This window comes from Synchiropus splendidus, chromosome 19, assembly GCF_027744825.2.
Source record: "Synchiropus splendidus isolate RoL2022-P1 chromosome 19, RoL_Sspl_1.0, whole genome shotgun sequence".
NCBI classification, from domain to species: domain Eukaryota; kingdom Metazoa; phylum Chordata; class Actinopteri; order Syngnathiformes; family Callionymidae; genus Synchiropus; species Synchiropus splendidus.
In genome coordinates this window covers 11962811-11983815 of record NC_071352.1, presented here as the reverse complement: position 1 = coordinate 11983815, position 21005 = coordinate 11962811, and the positions used below count along the sequence as shown (strand labels likewise).

Genomic DNA, 21005 nt, shown 5'->3' with positions numbered 1-21005 from the left:
TTAAATTTATTTACTAATCGATTTATGCATTTCCAAATGTATACATGTATTTATTATATTCTAGATGTCGTTTATTATTGCATTTCCACATTTATTGCATTTCTGTCTGCATCCGGGAAGAGGAAAAGTAAATATGTAAACTAAACTAAACTACCCACCCACTGTCCTCTGATATTATTGAATATATATGTGTATATATATATATATATATATATATATATATATATATATATATATATATATATATATATATATATATATATATATATGAAGAGAGAGCTGAGTCGGATGAGATCGCGGATACAAGCGGCTGAGATGAGTTTCCTCCGCAGGGTGGCTGGGCGCACCCTTAGAGATAGAGTGAGGAGTTCGGTCATCTGGGAGGAGCTCGGGGTGGAGCCGCTGCTCCAACACATCGAGAGGAACCAGTTGAAGTGGCTGATCCAGATGCCCCCTGGACGCCTCCCTGGGGAGGTGTTCCGGGCATGTCCTACCAGGAGGAGACCCCGGGGAAGACCCAGGACTCGCTGGAGAGATGATGTCTCCGGTCTGGCCTGGGAACGCCTCAGGATCCCCCGGGAAGAGCTGGAGGAGGTTTGTGCGGATCGGGAAGTTTGGGCTTCCCTGCTCCGAATGCTGCCTCCGCGACCCGACCCCGGATAAGCGGCAGAAGAAGGTGAAGGTGAAGGTATATATATATATATATATATATATATATATATATATATATATATATATATATATATATATATATATTTGATGTGCCAAAGATTCTTCCAATGGTTGTGCAGATGTCGTTTATGATTGCATTTCCACATTTATTGATGTCTGCATTTCTGTCTGCATCCAGGAAGAGGAAAAGTAAATATGTAAACTAAACTAAACTACCCACCCACTGACCTCTGATATTATTGAATATATATATGTATATATATATATATATATATATGTGTGTGTTTTGATGTGCCAAAGATTCTTCCAATGGTTGTGCAGCATGTGTAAGTCTTGTTCCTCTCAAGTTTGTGTTTACATGCGCATGACTGCGACACTTTTGGGAAGCCAGTGTCTTTACGCTGGGACTCACCGCTAAGCTGGAGCTTGGCTGGCTCTTGCTGTGCGGAGTAAATTTCGGTTTCGGTGGTTTCCCAGCCAGTCTGTCCTTGTGCCGTCTGCTGTTCATGTGCTGCAGAGACACGAGGAAATAGCATTAGCGGGCTGGCGGGCATCTGTTGAGCAACTGCTGACTACTACAAACAGAATGTGCACAGAGGTGGACTGGAAAGAAAGCATGGAAAATGGTGGGATACTGTACCAGTTCTCATTTACTTTTCTCGCCAGGTGCGAAAATGAAGCAGGCAAAAACGGTTCCAGTGGTAATTTGAGGTTCACTGTCAACAATTTGCACCGTAAATTATGTTCTCTGCATGTTTTTGGTCCGTGGGAGGAAACTGGTGTGTATAAATGGCAACTAATCCAAGAACAAACAGTGCCAAAAAAAATGTTTCGGTGTTCGCTCACCGCAACATCACTTGACAAATAGCAGGAAGAATGGCACCAATGTCTTCTTTAATGCTACTTTTCACCCTGACTTGGATGAAATTCATCCTAGCGCACATAACTCAGTCATTTAACAGCTTGAAACCACAATAGTTTTCTTCTTTTAAAGATGGTGGTCGACCTGCAACTATATCTGAGAAATCATGGCCACTGCACCACTGCAGAGAAACAACAGAAATATGATCACCTGGTCTCTTGAAGCTTGGAAATGTATCGTTTTTTAAAAATCATTTTTAAAATCGTTTTCTGATCATTTTATTAAAATTGATCTGAGGTTCTGTTTTTCACATTAATAAAAACACATTTTAAGTTGCATTTTTAAGTTCTTGTAGTATTGAGTATGAATATCTTTTTTGGAATGAATATTGACTTTCAGTATCAAATTTCAGTATTGTGAACTAAACTTTATGTATTAATAGGCAAAAATGTTGATTTTTATTTTTTTCACAACTGGTTGCTTGAACCTTCAGTATTTGAAATATAAGGAAAAATAATTTGGCAAATACAACAGTATTTTGCTATTGCTTTTACAGAATGTGAGGCAGCAAATATAATAATTGAATTTCCACGACAGTTTAGCATTACACCCAACTGTAACCCAGGAAATGAAGACATGAGCTCCAGTTCACTTGTTGCCTGCGAGTAAGGTGGAAGTCGGTGGCTCAAGGAAGTGCAGCATTTCTCCACTGGTCCTGGTACCATGCGCGACGCGTCAGAAGAAAGGAATGAGTCAAATATTTCTGCTGGAAAGTATGCGCACTGCTCTCAATGGCTCTATTCACACGGCAGTAAGTGAAACTGCTGCTTTAATTTAGGAGCACAAACACCGACTTCCCCATCCGGGGTGACGCTTGAACCATCTTTCGGATTCAGTGCGCTCTTTAAATTCTCATTATGCGCATTTATCATTCCAGCCAGCTCCTCCAGTTGTGTCGGCCGAGGTCAGCTCGGTCAAAGCTCTCTGCGTAATCTCTTGATGTGTCAGGTAATTGCTAACTGCGTGCAGTCACTTCCATTTTCTGATTAATGGTGGGGGCCACTTTCCACGGCCCGTCGAGCTAATTTTATGCAACAAAGCCTGACGTGTTTGGACCCGAGCGTCTTATCTGGGCCGGAGAGTCTTTACACTGGAAGTTTGCGCCTCAAAAAGAACTGCAGCTCGAGCGTCTTTCTACACACATGAGGATGTTTTGATCTGGCTGAGATCACACACAGTCATGAACGTCTGTGGCGTGCAATGGACCTTCTGGACTTGGACCTCTTAGAGGTCCATGACTGAAACCTGAAGACACTAACTTGATTCGGTTTAGATATAGAAACCTTTCTCCTTACAACAGATAAAGTTAAGTGACGCCATGTTGTTAGACGGCTCTTGCGCACCAACCTGGCTCAGCTGGGTCTCAGAGTTCACGAAGATCTCACACACTTCACACTGGAAGTTCTTGCTGGGAACTCCCACACTCCCTTTGCTGGCCAGCCTTTTGCTTTTGCAGCTGCCGCGTGCCGCTAGCACTTTTCCCCGGCGCCGCGGCAGGACACTTTGTCCCTCCAGCATCAGTTTGTGCTTTGTACCTGAAATGTGACAGAGGCGTCTGTCAGATTTGTTCTCACACGAGCAGCACGACATCCTCCACGCTCACCGCTGTTGTGCGCGTCCAGCTGGGACGACGAGTTCACTGTCACTTTGCAGACCGGACAGTGGAGGTGGGCTTTGCTTTTCTTGCCGTCTTTGTCGTCGTCCATTGGCGCGTCCTCGCTTGTGCTTGTCTTGTCGGCCGGGCCGTCGGAGTCTGAGGTGGGCCCAGGAATCTCGACGGCCTCTGGAACCTCCGGGCTGCTGGTGTCGGAGGCAGTTTCAGAGATCTGGGAGGAAGGTGAAATCTGAGGAGGGGAGAGTGTGACCATCTCCACTGAAGATACGTCTGACACCGGCGTCAGCATCACCGAACTCCTGGGACTCTCATCCAGCTTTACATCAATGGTGGCCACTTCAAGCTCTGCCTGAAGACCTGAGGGGGAACAGACGGAAGCATTAGCAACGTGCTGCTAACTGAATATGAGTGCGTAAGCAGCGGGTTTCAACCAGGTCTTTCTTTCTTTCACGTATTTAAAACAGCACAGAAACTAGAATTTTTCAGGTGAGACTTAAGATGTGATCTCAAAGATTTTTTTTTTTGGGGGGGGGGGACAAACAAATACATAAATAAATAAAAAATGAAAATGTGAAATTATACTAATAATAATAGGGAATATTATTATTATTATTATTATTATTATTATTAGACTCATTAATATGTTGGGTGCTTATGCAGTTGACAGTGCATCAACAAACAGTTTTCATTCTTTTAAATCCATCATTAAATTCACCAAAATCTGATGCTCCAAATGATTCTACAGCTGAAAGAATGGCTGAGCTTTAAGCACTGGCAGCGTGACATTTCCCAACATTCCGCTCCTTTTGTTACCAGCCATGTGGAACAGACATGATTAGAGAAGGTTTAGACAAGTAAATGCCATTGACCTTCCCTCTCTCTCACCTCGCTCCCCTCACCATTCAAATGCCGGACCCGGAGTCTCGCTCAATATAAACAAATCTATTGACTGCTGGCCCCGGCTGATAAGTCACTGAGGTTCTATTACACCCCCCCTACTTCAACCCTGTCGACCTACTGAGGGACACACACACACCCCTCTCCCTGCCCCTGCCAAGTATCTCCATTCCATTTCACACACAAACTCACCTGAACGTGCCCCATTGATTTTTCCTGTTCTATCTACCTCAGAGTAAATTCATCATCGAAGATAACCGTCTCCCTCCATGTCGCAGGAAAGGGGACGCTATAGGAGCAAGATTAGAGGGTGGCTTTTGTGGTAATGCGAGTGCCCCTGGGAGTATTTCAGCTCCTCTGTGCAGGTAAGAATGCGCCCCAGCTCACGTGAAAGACCACCTCTGAAGAGAAACTGATAACAATCAGTGGATTAAACCTCAATGCAAAGGCACAGAGGTGCTCGGGAATTAAAATCCTTTCTAAATCTATGGGCTTGTATCGCTCTGCAATTTCAGATAACCTCGGTGCTAACTTGGGGAGACACAGAAAGCCACGGGATGCTGCAGAAAAATAAGTCCTCACCTCAGCTGAAGAGGTTACGCTCATTGTAAGAGGTTTCTCTGGATGAATGCAAGGGAGGGAGGAAAATAAAGGATTAATAAGCCTAATAAACGGGATTGAAAAGTGATGTCAGTTCTTCTTTCAAACTGTGGACATCTTTTATTCTTCAAGAAGACCACGCAGTGGCATCTTCCCATTCATCTAGACCAACGTGACCCCACATTGACTGAAGCTGTATCTCACGGCATTCAGTTGGAAGTTAACACGAGGAAGCTGTTTCAGAGGGCCAGTTTCTGCTCACAAATTATAACCGTCACCAAATGTCAAAACAGTAACTGAGTCTTCTCCAACAACCACTTGTGTCTCAGACTTTTCTTCTCGTAATGGCACAGAGGAACTCATTCAAAATAGTCGACGCGAGGGTTATAGGTACCACTGTAGTGGTAGATCACTGTGTGAGAGTGAGATGCTGGGATACTGTGCTGCCGTAACTGTCGTACGTGTTGCCGGGCTGCTACGTGCTGCGGTGCCAGTTTTGCTACAGTTTTATGAAATCAGGTTTCGTCTTTTGCGACGTTTCTCGATGCGGTATGGAGTGTGTCACGTAAAAAGAAGACAATGAAGATTTGGGTTAAGCCACTGGGTGGCGCTCCTTCAGTGTCTGATGATCGACGACAACTCTTCCTTTTAACTGAGTCAGTTGAGGAGGACCATGAAGGTTGCTGACGTTAAGGTTGACTTTGATCTCAACTTTGATGCAACGCCTTTGGAGTGAGAATGTGTTGGTTCCAAACCATCAGAGTCTGGCCATCCTAACTTTATCTCCAAAGTTCACCGTATGAGTCTGTTGGATATACTCGTTTCTACCACTGGGCATCTCTACCACTTCTATCTCAGATTCTACTACAACTACTGAGCAACTGTTTCTGATCCACACATCATGATTTGCCTCACTACCGTCCTATAAATACCTCACTTCCTCCCCCCACTGCCCCAGATCTCCCCTGACAGTCGTCTCCACCTGTACCACCATTTGAAGCTCAGGAACTAAACAAAGTCATTGTCTCAAGTGGAAATGGACACTGTTCCAAATTACAATTCAACCATGGACTTCCAATCTGAAAAACTGCTTCTGGAGTCCTGACACACTGGACCTGTCCACATTGCATCTCAAATCTCGACCTGCAACTTCAGTTTCCTACAAGAAGCAGAGCCAGCTGTGTTTTCCATTGCAATGCTTTTATTCCCTCAGTAAGAAAATGCGAGTTCATCACACACCTGAATGCTGCTATAGAACTACAGTAAAGCCGCTAGCCTTGGTCTTGAAGCACAGCACGGAACAGAAAACGTGACGAGAGCATCAGTGGTGTGAAGATTAAAAGCTCTCAACAGCGCATCATTTTCCAAACACACACAGTCTTTCTTGCCACCTTGTTAACTGGACGAGGCTAATAATGAGAGTAACTCCACATTTCAGGAAGACAAAGCTGCAGCACTAGGCTTTTAACAACGCCCCGCGTCGTCTTATCAGACATCTGGCATTGCTGACTCCGCAAAACAGATTGGCAAACTGTCAGAGCAAAGGCCAGCGTATTGGCGGCAAACAGAGGGAGGAGACGAATTACAGGCCCCAAATTAAAACTACATGGATCAATATCCCACAGAGGCTCATTACTTTTTTTACCGCAGTTAATTCACATCTTCATTTGAAATGCAATTCAACCTGACGGGCTTAAACTATGTAAACACGTTGGAGGCGATTCAGCGGATTGATGCGACGAGGACTTTTCACAGTCAAACAGTGAATAAATATGCAAATTGACACGCAGAAGCTGAGAGTCACACTCACTGATCTAAAGAGAGCAGAGAGTACGCTCTGCCCCCTGTGGGGAGGTACGAGCTGTGATCCCTCATTTGGAACTGGAAGATCTGCTTAACTGTTTAAACAGTGGAGTTGATCAAAGCTGAGGGTTATTGACGCTTGTCACTCTTGATGTGAGCTCCCTGAAGATGGTCATTGGTGAATACTTCGCCACCTTTATTCACATGCAGTGTGTCTGATCGGTCCAGTTTGCAACTACATATGTTATCTTCAACATCTTCAACAGGTCACTATGGGTATGACGATGGAAAATGAGAGGACCTTGAAGGAGACCTGCAGAGGAAGCAAGCCATCAAGTACTGTGGAGTGCTTCAGTGACAGATAACAGACGCTACCTTATGGCGGCACAGTCACTTCGGTAATGAGCCGGCACTTTGCTGTTGCCATCTGTGCGTGCAGCATCCCTGTTAAATACCCGACCAGGAGAATAGCTCTCAAACAAAGCATCTTTTAAAGGATTATCTACAACCTGACTGTGACATCATCATGATGGGAATTTTGAAAATGGCTTCCAGTTACAATTCATTTCATTGTCTTTGTTAATACTTTGACCATCACTTGCCACAGTCATCAATCTTGCGTGATACTTCCTAAACCTATTGATATGTGGGTAAGGTAAAAAGGGTTCTGTCAAGTTTCGTTTCTCTTGTGCTTTCATTTTGTTACTTCCTGTTCCTTCTCTCTTCGCCTTCACAGCAGCGCAACTGGATCCCATTCTGCTGATCAGACTCCACTGATTTCTACACCTGGGTTCCAGTCTGCGCTGCCAGATGGTTGCTTCGCGTCCTCACGGTAAACACTCCTTCGACCCTCCGTTCTCTCGTGCTCCTGTTGTATATTTCAAAATTTCTGCTTGATTTTCTTTTTGCAGCCTCCTTAGTTTGTTCTCCTCACTCAGTTTTCTCGCTTCTCACAATTTGTGTGTGAGTTCTTTTATTTTCCTCTTGTCATTTCCTTGTGTGTATGTGTAGAACCATGTATTTATTTTGTTATTCATGAGTTAATTTTAGAGAGGGTTTCGTTGTCCCCGTTAGTTAGGCTTGAATATAATTCGGCTCTTTTCTGTTTCAGGTTTTTCCCCCGCCCTTGTGTGTATTTCCCGTTCCGTCTTCTTGCGTCAGTGTCCTTGGTTCTCTGTTCCTGTATGTCTTTTGTGTTCTTGTGTAATTGTGAATAAACCTTGTGAAATCTGCTCTCGCTCTTCCGAGGCCTGGGTCTGATCCCATGACAGGTTCCTTCTTTTTAAAGCAGTGCTTCTCAATTATTTTCTGTTGGGCCCCCCAGGAAGAAGTAAACGTTTCACGCCACCCCAACTCTCTGCCGCGTCTGTAGCTAGTATCATTCGTCAATGAAATCATCATAAGCACACCTGCACAACACTGTATCCTTGTTAACATGAAAGAAAAGAAAAAAGAAAGTAATATCGACAAATTTTAATTTTCAACTTTATTCTAGTATCAATGTATGTTCCCAGGTCACAAGCTCCACGATTCTAGAAGGACCGTTTTAAGGGGTTTGACAACCGACAACATCCACTAGGAACACCGAGGATGCATTTCAGAATCCAACAGTCACTTGAAAAGATCAAGTAGAATGAAAGGTGCAATAAAAATTATAATCGAGTTACCTTTCAAAGTACAGAACATTAGTACAGTTTTCATTTCACAGGTGCCTTCTCTTAGTGAGTCACATCCTCGCAATAAATGTATGTTCCCGAGTGTTGCGTGAATCAGTAGGTTGTTTATGAATCCACCTGCCTCCTGCATCTAAATGTGCACTTGCGGTTGCTGCATGTGCGATGTGAAGCCGACCTTGCGGGTCTCTGTGAAGCCTGTTTATTCGGAGCCAGACAGTGTTTAGAGGAACAGCCGGCAGCTGCGTTATTGCTTTGTGATGATGGTACCCCACCAGCCGTCTCCCCCACCAGCCTCCATAGCAGACATAACTTGTCTCATGGAGTGTTAATTTGATGCTCTATTCCATTACAGGTTGGCATTGTGGCGCGTGCCGACACTGGCTCGCGCTGTCGCATTTCAATTTCACATGAGGCCAATCACACAATTGGGCTTATTAAAGAGTGTTCCCGCTCGCAGAATTGCCTTGGAATTGTAAAAAATTATTCACAGCAGAAAAACTTGCTGTGACTTATCTGCTTTGCTTTTCAATGGCACCCTCTTTCATGCTCCTTCGCTTTTATAACTCTTGCTCTCCCTCTCCATTCATTTAATCTTATCTTTCATTCTCCACTCATCATCTCATTTCGTCTGTGCTGCCACTTTCCTCTTTCACAGCTTTACACTGGCAGAATATTAAAATCGGATATGATGAGAGCGTTATCGGGCCTTTTGTCCACTTTCTCCTTTCTGAAGGAGACTTTCAGCGCTTCGAGAGTCTCAGTGTGTCCGTGTGCATGTGCGATCACATGGACGAGGCAGTTCAAAATGTCTACCTACGATTCCTGAAAGCCTCATATCTCCCCGCTGGTTATCCAGGTGTACGTTTTAAAATTCCGCTCAGATCTTCTCTGCTGGTTGAGGGGCGAAATGAAAAGGCGGTGGGAAGAGTGTTGCAAAAGTGCTCCACCAGCCATCACCCTGGGTAAATACACGAAAAGTGTGGACTGCACTATCAGAAGGTAATGGATTCACTTTGCCATGAAGCTGGCAGCCCCGCAATTTATGCTCTTCAGGTAGTAGTAAGAGGTTTGGCGACAGAAGAATGTCGTGGTGAAAGACATTAGAGATACAACATCACTGGTGACTTCTCTTTTATAAAAAATAAACCAGAAAACTCTGCAATCAATTTGTGTTTGTTCAGAGCTAACTTTTGTATGGCATATGCCAGAACATGGAGCTTGGTGAAGGGTCTCAGTGAGAACATTACGTAGCATCTCAAGAAGGTCATCTGAGTTCCAGGAATCACCTACACACGCAGAAAGTCGCACCATTCTCTTATCGGGACCAGGAGAGGCCCGACAAAGACCCAATCTCTTGTCAGAAAGAGCTGGTGAAACGTGGTGCTCCCCACCCAGGGTCAGAGGTCCAGACACATTTCTACAGCAAAAGGTCCCAGGCTATAACACAAGCAATAAAACGACCAGAATGAGTTTGGTGAATGAATCAACATACAGTTTTATCACACAAATCTATTTATGGTTGTAGTTGTTGTTATACCACCTTTTAAGAAGGTGTACAAGGTGAGTCTCCTCACAACAGTCGTCCTCGCGAGGAGGACTCCTCCTCAACCGACAGCATGGCAGCGCTAACATTGTGAGTCACACTTGATGACGTGGACAAAAACAGTGAAAAAAAGGAAGATTCTCGCGCACTTTTTTTCCACTGGAGTGCCGCCACACACTCGTGAGAGTGAGAGTCAGATGTGCAAATCATTTGTCCTGAGATATAGGTGGACGATATGATGACATTAAATCATAGACAATTCGAATGTGTTTCAACGTGAGGAGTTTTATGATATATAGGTGATTCGTCCATAGCAGCGCCGCGCTAACCTTCCCACACACACTCACAGCAATATCCAGTTGTTTTTAAACCCGATGTGCGTCTTACGTAACCACACACCTTCAGGACAGAAAGATGCGCCGCAGAGCTAACACTTCAAAACTGTGACACTCATAGACCATGAGCGTTTGCTCCTTGGTTTAAAGCTGGCTAAAAACTAAAGGCAGAACCAAATAAATGTGCTCCAAAGTGTGAAGAGATGTCTGGAAATCCCCAAAACTAGAATAAAATCATGTCAATTGAGATACAATCGAAACTCTTCATTTTCCTTCAGGGTTCACCACGGCGGATCATCCTCCATCTCACCCTGTCCTCTGCTTCCTCTTCTCTCAAACCTACAAACCTCATGTCCTCCTTCACCACCTCCATCAATCTCCTCTTTGGCCTTCCTCTCCACCTTCTGCCTGGCAGTTCCAACCTCAACATCTTCTTCTTCTCCTTCTCCTCCTTCTTCTTCTCCTCCTCCTCCTCCTTCTCCTCCTCCATCTTCTTCTCCCTCTCCTCCTCCTCCTTCTTCTAGGCCACAGCGGATCATCTTCCTCCATCTCACCCTGTCCTCTGCTTCCTCTTCTCTCAAACCTCATGTCCTCCTTCACCACCTCCATCAATCCCCTCTTTGGCCTTCCTCTCCACCTTCTGCCTGGCAGTTCCAACCTCAACATCTTCTTCTTCTTCTTCTCCTCCTTCTTCTTTTTCATCTTCTCCTTCTCCTCCTGATCCTTCTCCTCCTTCCCTCCTTCTTCTTCTCCTCCTCCTCCTTCTCCTTCTTCTTGGCCACAGCGGATCATCTTCCTCCATCTCACCCTGTCCTCTGCTTCCTCTTCTCTCAAACCTACAAACCTCATGTCCTCCTTCACCACCTCCATCAATCTCCTCTTTGGCCTTCCTATGTATACACAGACGAAAACAACATCCAGACTCCACACCTTTGAGAGCCAATCCTTCAGCACAACCTTAAGAATCCCACTTGTTCCTTCCAGCAAGAGATGACTGTTACTTGACAGCACTTTAAATGAAACCTCGCTCACTATTATTTCACTCCCCTCGGTTCAACTGCTCGCTCCTTTCATATGGAGAAAGCACACCAATTCCAGTCCTGCAACGACCCACTCGAACGGAGATATAAAGCGGCGGGCGAGTGGGAGAGAAAGGAGTCAAGCTGTGGAAATGTAAAGGCAAAGAGGGTAGAAATGACTCTCCAATCGATGTCAGGCAGCCCCTTTGTTTACGCATCAATTGTTCATAGACGTCCTACTGGACGGCTGTGGAGGAGGCTTGGATGCTCCCATAAATGTGGTAAGTAGATCATTTCATCAGGATTATACTTCACACACAGGAGCACGATCATCCTGGTGGACCTTGATACAGCTACCTCCTATTGCTGTCACCACTGTGATATCAATCACGATAGCAAAAGTCTTACGGTAAAGTCAGTTCAAATGTTTCATCCATTTTCAATGGTCAATCCTGGAGCACGTTCCTCATTGTTTGTGGTCCCAAGTATCAAGTGAGATGGTTTTTCATCAGATGTCTGTGCCGTCGGCTACGCCAGTGATTCTTATAGGGCCGGGGCCCATGGTTGGGCCGTGAGCGCCCCCTAGAGGGCTGCTAAAAGTTTTTTTTGTTTTACACCTCTGGGCCATGAGACGCTCCGTTTTAATACATCAGCCACATATGGTGGCAGTAGTGTGTCACGGAATTGACTTGACAGCTGCAAATCTGTGATAGTAAACAACTATGGAGACGTTCATGAAAAGAAAAAAAATGATAAAGAAAGTGATGTCGGCCCCAACAGTAAAAACTGTTCATGAAAAACAGTTTTGAAATGGTGATACTTTTAGTTAGACAACACTTATATCTTCCTTGATATAAATAAAATATATTAATTTTATTTGATGATATTTAACATGGTTTTATTATATTTATTTTATTCAGAATTTTATTCAGTTTTTCCAATTTTCTCAACAGTTTGCATCAATGGTATTTTTCCTTTTTTCTTTAGTAAATTGGATGAATATACCTGATACCTGGTTCTGCAGCTGGTTCGACCTTTCGATAAATATGGTTATTGATCACAAATGAAACTAAGAGTAATGAATCAGTTCTATTACTTGAATGGCCTCTGGGAACCTTTGGTCAGGAAAAGGTGGGCCCTGAGGTCAGAAAGGTTAAGAACCCCTGGGCTATACCATCATGTAGTTCAGGAGTGGAATGTGAAGTCTAAAAATAGTACTTAAAGTTGAAAATGAACTTTTACAGACTGGTTTCCCACATCCTCACATTGCATTAAGTCATGATATTCTGATGTGCATTTGATCACTTGTGAGACCATGAGGAGCCAAGGTGATGGCAGTGAAGGTGGACACTTTGGTTGTTCTTGTGCGCTACTTTTCAGGTGGAAACTAGGGTTTATTTACACGCTAGGTGATGACCTTCACATTAGGCAACATGTTGACCAAGAAAGAGAGACACAAGTCTGTAGATTCTGATGCTAAAATTGAGTCCAGAAACTACTTCAATAGAAGCTGGATCATCGTGTTCCAGCTTTCACTGAGCTAGTATCTGCCCATTATGATAAGTTTAATGCCCACAAATGTATCTCTTCTCATTCTGTTCCTGAAACACTGAAGTGTCTGACTTTGATTCGTGGACAGTTGGCGGTGGTTTCCAATAAAAAAGGAGCAACAACACAGAGCAGAGACGTTCAGCAGCATCATCGAGGAGTAAACAAACAACTTGTGATTGAAAGCAAAGAACACTGGTGCAAACAGAAGATGGGAATTAAGGCTGTCAGATCAAGTGTGGGCAAGAGAAGGTGGTTTTGTACTCAACATGAGTAATCGCTGCCTCAGGACTGTCAGAATGTGACATGAAGTGCATAGCAGCCAGCTTGTCTTGTGAAAATCAAAGTCTTATTCAGTTTTCATCTGTCTCACCCAGCCCTCGGACAATCCTCACACATGTCTCACACTTCCTGACACGGAAACAAAGGAGGCACCTGGGAAGAGCTTTTGAAAGGCCGTCAGAGGCTTCACTTACTTGTGCTCTCCACAGGTCTCGTGTCCATCGCTGAAGGTAGCGCCACCTCAGCTGTCTTGCTCCTCTCACGATCTCGATCTCTGTCTCGCTCTCTTCCCGCCGACGCTTCGCCGGATCGTCGCTGCCGGTTCTTCTGGGCCTCCATGGCTTTGAGTTTGCGGGCGTGCTTGTGACCCTTATAGTGGGCCTCTGCTTGATTCTGTGATGGAAAAAAATACAGTTAATATTATGTGCCAGTGAAACCTGGAGTCTATTATATGCGGCTGAATATTCGTTAAGGCGCGCGGCAGAAATGAGCGTCTGCTTCTACTCGATAAGAGCGTCGCCGCACTGGGCGGCTAGGGGTATAATTGCATGTGTCGAAAGCAACAAGAGACAGGATCCCAGCTTCACGACGGCCTGCTAATATGCACTGTGAGAGACAGCTCGAGCAAATCCGCCACATATTGTCTTGCACTTCTCAACCCCCAAAAGCACGGAGACAAAAACAGCCAGATTTCAGAATTTCGAATCCCTCCATCTGAATTTCAATTCATTAAGACCACGCTGAAACTGGAGAAGTGGAGCGACGCGGAAACTTGCGGATTCAGCAGGTTTCACCTTTACTTGACCACTTGAGGGAATTTTGACAGCTGGAGAGAAACAGCTGAAATTGGTTATCGCTGGAGTCAGTGGCTGATGACAGATCAGTGTGGCTGCTGTGAACCATCCCGCCTCGGCCCTGTGCCTTAGCCAGGTGCTTTGTTAGACGCATAAGCTGCTGCTGGGATTAAGTTCACTTACTCTCATTTATAGGCTCCCCAGGCACGTGTGAGCGAACTGAAGAATATTTCAAATTGGGATCATCTTCCTTCTCCAAATATGTGAGTGGGCACAAAGTCGATTTCTTCAAGATGAAGCCAACTGGCGACTCTGGTGCAATAACTTATATTTTAATCTAGTTTAATTTTTTTTTAATTTGTTTTTTAATTTAAATCTTATTTTTTATGTTATTATTATTATTATTATTTTATTATTCTCTGTGTGATGCTCTTCCTGACTGCATGCCCTTTCTTGCCTCTATTGCTGCTGGAAATGTAAATTTCCTGGAGGGAGTCATCCCAAAGGGATCAATAAAGTCTAGTGTAAGTCTAAGTCTCTAAGGTGAACAGTCCACCAGACGCTACAAGCCGTCTTCTTATGAGCAGGAGGAAAACAAATAAAACAGTGGGAGTATTTTTATCATGTTTATTGACAGCAATATTGTTGTGAAGATGTGTGATAAAATAAGATTCAACTCTGCCAGTCAAATTAGCATTGAGCAAATACATGTGGTGGATTTTAACAGTAAAATATGGGGTAGGATGGTGCATCGTGGGGCCACACGTGTCTGCGAGATGTACAGCACATCCACTGCCGAGACAATGGAAGGGGAGGCAGGTGTGAAATGAGCTTTCATTCCAATTTTAACAGCAGAGACAGCCAAAAGCAAAGGCAGAAACAAAGGAACCAGACTTGCAGCTGATCTCTCTAATTGAACTCTGAGCCTCAGTCTTTGACCGAGACGCGGGTCACTCATCTGCTTTGACTCCAGTCTCCTGAACTCCACTGACGCCACTTAAACAGCGTCTCACAGTCGTGAGGAGGATATTTTTGCCTGAACCGCGCTAAAAATAAACGCAGCCCAACCAGCATCTAATCTCTGACAACATCACATTTTTAGCAGTGAGAAGGAACCACGAGCAGGTGCAAGACAATGAAATGCTATAATTGAGTTTTTGTATAACAGACATTAACTCTTCAAAGATGAGCACTAAATATGTGGCAGAGAGGAACCTCGGCAGCGTTTAGTCTCGTCGTATTCAACCAAGATCAGACAATGTAAGACTGAGAAATGCATTATTACAGAAACGTCTCTCGCACACACACGTACACACACACACACACCAACATAATACAATTATTTTTTTAACATAATTACAAAACACACTCTGAAAATGAAAGAGTGTGACAGGAGCAGCATTTATTTTTTGAATATATTTTATTACTCGCTTAATAATAATTGTCTATGCTGTGAGTTGCACTAGGTGTTATGTGCTATGTTCTCTATGAATAACTTGAACAGTTCTGGATGTAATGAAATGAAATCTTGACAAGAGGTGGACAAAGAACGGATGGTTTTATTTTGGTTCATGTTTAAGAAAGTTTTGATGGAATCGTCTTTTGTTAGGTGAGTAGAGCTTCTCACGTTGCTGAATTGAAGAATATGGGAGGGAAACTTGAGCCAAGTACACAATAAAAAAAAAAAAAGAATGAACTTGTATGAGATTGTGTTGATAAAGTGGTGTAGCTTAGTTTGTCTTGTTTTAACTCTGTTTCTGCACCTTCACCCTGGTGATGTGGGTTTGAATCCCCATCAAAGACTCTACTTTTATGTAATATACGATCAAGGTATTTGTTTTCAGATTACTGCTCATGCATCTACTACAGTAGTAGTTCGCAAAGTTAGGGTTTATACTTTTGACTGTTACTTTGGATTTTATTTTCAGAATCAATAACATTGAGAGCAGATTCCTGTCTAAGAAAAGCTTGGGGGAAAGAATGCAGATAGATAACATCAGCACTAGATTTCGCTGCACCATCCCTTTAAACCTGGGGCCTCACACTGAACCTCAAAGGGCCACATTGTGTGTGTGTTTTTGTTCCAACCACGCACACATACACAGGTTAACCCATCAGGTGTCAGCTGAAAACAAATTAAGTTACAGTCTTCGGACAGCAGATTGGTTTTAAACAAAATTCTGCACTTCTGTGGATCAGTTTAAGACCCCTGCTGTAGACAAACATGGGAACAATGAGTCAAAAATCACATCAATTTCTAGTGCACGCAAGTTTTTGGAAACTAAAGAATGAGGTACAAGCAAAAGTCTGTTCTTCCGCAACCGAAATGGATAAGGAATTGGAGCCAATACCTGGGTTGATTTAAAAAAAAAAAACAAAAAAAAGGGGCCATTACTCCCTCCCTCTATAGAGTCACAGTAGACCAAAGGTCCACTTACAGAGGCAGGGTTGTCGGAGGCGGTTGTCAGTGAAGCCGATAAATATATCACGACATGATGACTGAGAATATGTGTGTTGTTATGTCTTCTTTGTGCCTCATTTGAGCTACGAATCAGACAGTAACAGCAACACTGCCCCCTACAATTTCCAACGGTACTGCGCCAATTGGTCCGTAGCCACAAGCTTTGTGGTAACACGCAGAAATAGGGACAGAATGAATGCAGAGCACGGGCAGAAGGTTCCGTACGTATCCGGATCCGTACGTAACGTTGAGCATAAATGGGCCTTTAGGAGTAAGTACTTGAGCAACTCCTATCAGCAACAGACATTTTTACTCTATTAACCCGCAGAATGGAAAATTATTGTGTAACAACAATATACAATACAAAGACAAACATTCTACCATTTTTTGCCATGTTACGCTGCACAACAAATACAGAGAGCATGTGAAAAATATCATGATTCTGAAGTTGTCAGTTCAGATGTATTTATATTTAATGATTATGATCATAACCGAAAAGCCATCTTCTCACCCCTCAAATCAAATGCTGATGCAGAGTCATGCCAAAGAGTCTCGAGCTGGTGTCTCAGCTCACTGAGGTTCTTCACAAGCCGTGACAGCTTTGTCTGTTTCTATTTGAAGGCAGCTGCAGCAAGTATTAACTTAGCTCGTCTTCCCACCCTCTTAGGGTCATTTTGTCTGACACGGATGAGTGGAAGTGCTTCCTTTGAGAGCGATTCAGAACTTTGTAGAACATCTGAGCAAAGCTAAGAAAAGGCTGCCTGGGCGTGTTGAAGTTGTGTTGGTGCTCTCAGAGCGACTGACGGCGCTACAGTCAGACCTGACACGCCTTTTCAAGTCAGCGCAAGGAGGCAGGGAATGGGATTTGCTTGAGTGTGAAGCGCACGTCTGCATCTCCTCCCTCAGCTCCTGTCTCCTGCGTGTTCTTTGAAGATGGAGGGCGAGAGAGCTGTGAGGCTTGTGCATTTGTTTCTGAGTCCCGGCCTGATGTGAAGGTTTTATGTGAGCACCGACTATGTGGGAGTTGTCTGAGACCATCGTGACGAGGATGGTCAAACAGTGACTGCACTCCTGCTACTTTCACACTCACTCTTGAAGCATATGGCACAAGTTTGTTCAAGTTGATGAGAGAGAAAACTTTGTATAAACCGGGCATCCACTCATTCATGATCTTCCTTTTATTTCAATTTCAATTTCCACAGCTCAGTTCATAGGTGGTTCACAAAGATGGACACAACATCAGGTGTCATTCACAGCCGCACTAATGGCTACAGTATAAATTTCATTTCTCTGAAGTGACATCAGAAACACTGCATGCTCTGAAAAATGATCAAGATTCTCTTCACTCTCAATATCACTGAGGGTTGACTCAACTCCAACTCATTCTAATAACTGCTGTATCTGGCACAAGAATGGGCGGAAGAGTTCTGTAAAGTTTACCACCCTTCAGTTCCGGTAGGGCGATCGCTCCTGAATACCTTCGAGTCAGAGGAGAAATCTCACACCTCAGTGAAGAGACTGAGCTGAAGAGTGCTGAAGGAGAGCATGTGAGCGTATGCCATCGCGAATGGGAGGAATGAAATGTGGCGTAGCTTCCTGCTGAGGCTGCTGCTTGTTTCTGCTCGTCACTGATAAACTGCAGTTCACACTGCAGTCTAATCCTGAGCATAAATTCAGCACTCACACGCCCACGCATGCACACGCACACTCACCACATGTATAATCAGATGTTGCAGATCCTCACTCTGTCCTGCATGAATATTTTTTTTGCCTTCTCGGCAATTGACTTCCACATTAACCACAGTCACAGACAACACCGCAGCGACCCACTGCAAGCCTGCTGTCAGGTTCTGCAGTTGCATCCAAATAAACAGAATATTTTTGTGTCTTGAGGAGATGATCTTACCGTGGAATTGAAGCGCAGGTGACAAATGTTGCAGGAAATGATTTGTTTCTTCTTGAGGGGCTGGGGAACCCCGAAGGTGTGGTTGATCACTGCCTTCTGTACAGGATCCATCTAGAAAACACAGCAAAGAATCAGGCATTAGTACTAGATACAAACTCAACATGAGGAATCTTGGCGTGATCAACACGGCGATGTGTTGTGCTCATTGTGCTTTTCTCCGAAAAGGACCCGGACAAAACTGGTCCAGCATTCAAGACTGTACACCAATAGTGTACACAACAAGTGTATCTATCTGTCTGTCCGTCCGTCCGTCCATCCATCCATCCATCCATCCATCCATCCATCCATCCATCCATCCATCTATCTATCTCTCTATCTGTCTGTCTGTCTGTCTGTCTGTCTGTCTGTCTGTCTGTCTGTCTGTCTGTCTATCATCTATCTATCTATCTATCTATCTATCTATCTATCTATCTATCTATCTATCTATCTATCTATCTATCTATCTGTCTGTCTGTCTGTCTGTCTGTCTGTCTGTCTATCTATCTATCTATCATCCATCCATCCATCCATCCATCCATCCATCTATCTATCTATCATCTATCTGTCTGTCTGTCTGTTTATCTATCTATCTATCTAACTATCTATCTATCTGTCTGTCTGTCTGTCTGTCTGTCCGTCCGTCCGTCCGTCCATCCGTCCGTTTATCTATCTATCTATCCATCCATCCATCCATCCATCCATCCATCTATCTATCTATCTATCTATCTATCTATCTATCTATCTATCTATCTATCTATCTATCTAGACTGCTCAAGTAAACACCTTTCTGACAACCTTATGTAAACGTTAAAACAAGAACTTTGACCAGCCACATGCAAGAACCACTCAGAAACAAATGTACACCAATAGTTGGCGTTTCCATCTCCACACTCATGTCCAGTTTTCATTTGTCCTCCAAGTGACCTTGCCTTCCCGTGTTCTGTTTTTAATGCCTCTACGTTCACTAGTTACCAGAGCAGATAAACAAGCGCAGGACTACTTCAAACAGCAGCGATGCAGGTTGTATCATGGATGTTAAATTTCATGGACAGTAATACCTCAGAGGCAAAAACATGCACTCTGTGTTAAAGAGTAAAGATCTGATGCCTTCAAAAAAAAAAAGGAAAATAACAACCGGCAGGCAAACAAAGAGGCAGCAGGCTTCAGTCACGGCGTATCAAGATACTCATCATAAAATTAACAACAAACACCAGAGTGTTTATCTGTTAAAACACATCTGGAACAAAGTGAAAGCGATGGCGCAGGCGGGATTTTATGCATCTGTGATATTCCCTTTGGCGACATGTGAAAAAACAAATGAATGGCCTTCTATGTTTTCGCCAAAAGCGCTCATTAGCATGCTGCTATTTCAGTTTTATTCCATTAAAAATACTTCATTTACCTTAAACAAGTGAGGAGATTTATCAGCAGCTACCAGACCCTTTTGAACCACTTAAACTTGAACTTTTTTTAAACCCCAAAGAGTGCTCAACGCTGCTCACATTTCTTGGATACTGAGACAAATATCACGTCCCTGCATCTATCCATCCATCTATCTATATCTATCTGCCTATCTGTGTCTGTCTGTCTGTCTAACTATCTCTGTTCAAAAGATTAAAAGCTCCAGAGGGTGAAGATGAAGAAATGCCATCAATGATTTCCAGAGATGCCATTTTAATCCAGCGCCACACACCAACAGATGAAGATCGTAATCTCGCAAAGACGATTCATATCTTCACAACACCGTAAAAAGCTCCATCAGGAATGAATCTGATTTCTTTTTTTGGCCGATGGCTTCACTTGACAGGCTTATTTAACCATCCCAGTTCATCTGGCTCAGAACCGGCTGCATTGGGCCTAAAGGTCAGAGGAGCAATTCTTACCGCTGACCAGTGAAATGTCCATGTTTAGGCGTGGATGCTGTTGACTGCAGATTCCCAGACAACTTGAGTCACTGAAGAGTGATGACTGAAGTTTTGTCATCACAACTTTCCAACATGATAAAAGGTATTGCATCAAACATCGAGCTGAAGTCCATGTTTAACTGTAGCTCCTTGTCTTCCTGAGCTATACTTAAACATGCATTGCATTTCAAATGTTTATTACATGTGTATATAATTCAAATAAAAAATAAATAATGGATAAGTGAGTTTAACTTTGCAATTTCTGGGTATTCAACAATGCACAAACCCTAAACATATAAATACACACATCTGCTTTTAACTTGAAAAGGATGTAGTGCACATGCCAGACCTGTCAGTGGCGCTGTATCACTTTTGCAAATGCTCTGCAGGACATTATTGTGTTGACAGCGCCACTGACTTAGTTCTGTCAGCTTTATTTTGGAGTTAAATTGGGTGAGAGAGCAAGCTTGAGCGCTTTGATATGTCGCCATGATTATCAGAACATGAGAGTAAATAAACCTTTTTTGTTTTGATTGATTTCAGTTTTAATATTCTTTTACTTTGCTCATCAGAAGAAAAGAGTTGCCAAAGATGAATTTAACTCCAATAACTTTGTAGCGGTTAATATTAGCTTTGCTTTTTGTCTACTGTGTTGGTGTATGCTAACGCAAGCTATCGCACTAGCCATCTATGTGAGCCACAAAGCCGATAATATCGGTCTAACTAACTCCAGTTAAAATAATGAAACGTAACATTGTCTTCATTATATCGTTGCATTTCTCTGTAGCTGTGTTGCTAAAAGAGATTTATTGTTTGGGGAAACATTCTGATGAGTGCAACAAACCCTGAAGTTTCGTCTTTCAACGGACCATGTAGCATCTCTGGTGGCCACTGAATGACCTGATCAGTTTTTCGGGGCCCCTTCTCTATCGCCCCCCCCACCACGAACAAGACAATTGCTGCTCCATGTTCTACAGATTTCTAGAGAG

At 43.5% G+C, this 21005-nt stretch overlaps 1 protein-coding gene across 2 annotated transcripts in view; it reads right to left on the bottom strand.

The window, feature by feature from the left end:
- znf385c (zinc finger protein 385C) overlaps nucleotides 1-21005 on the bottom strand; it is a 148058-nt gene that overhangs the window by 9703 nt on the left and 117350 nt on the right. For both annotated transcript variants that reach the window (XM_053850821.1, XM_053850822.1), the window contains 5 exons: nucleotides 18074-18184; nucleotides 13107-13305; nucleotides 3198-3566; nucleotides 2942-3129; nucleotides 1085-1183 (listed from right to left, as the gene is read on the bottom strand). In XM_053850821.1, the coding sequence (XP_053706796.1) occupies nucleotides 1085-1183; nucleotides 2942-3129; nucleotides 3198-3566; nucleotides 13107-13305; nucleotides 18074-18184 (966 nt within the window). The remainder of the gene's footprint in view (nucleotides 1-1084; nucleotides 1184-2941; nucleotides 3130-3197; nucleotides 3567-13106; nucleotides 13306-18073; nucleotides 18185-21005) is intronic.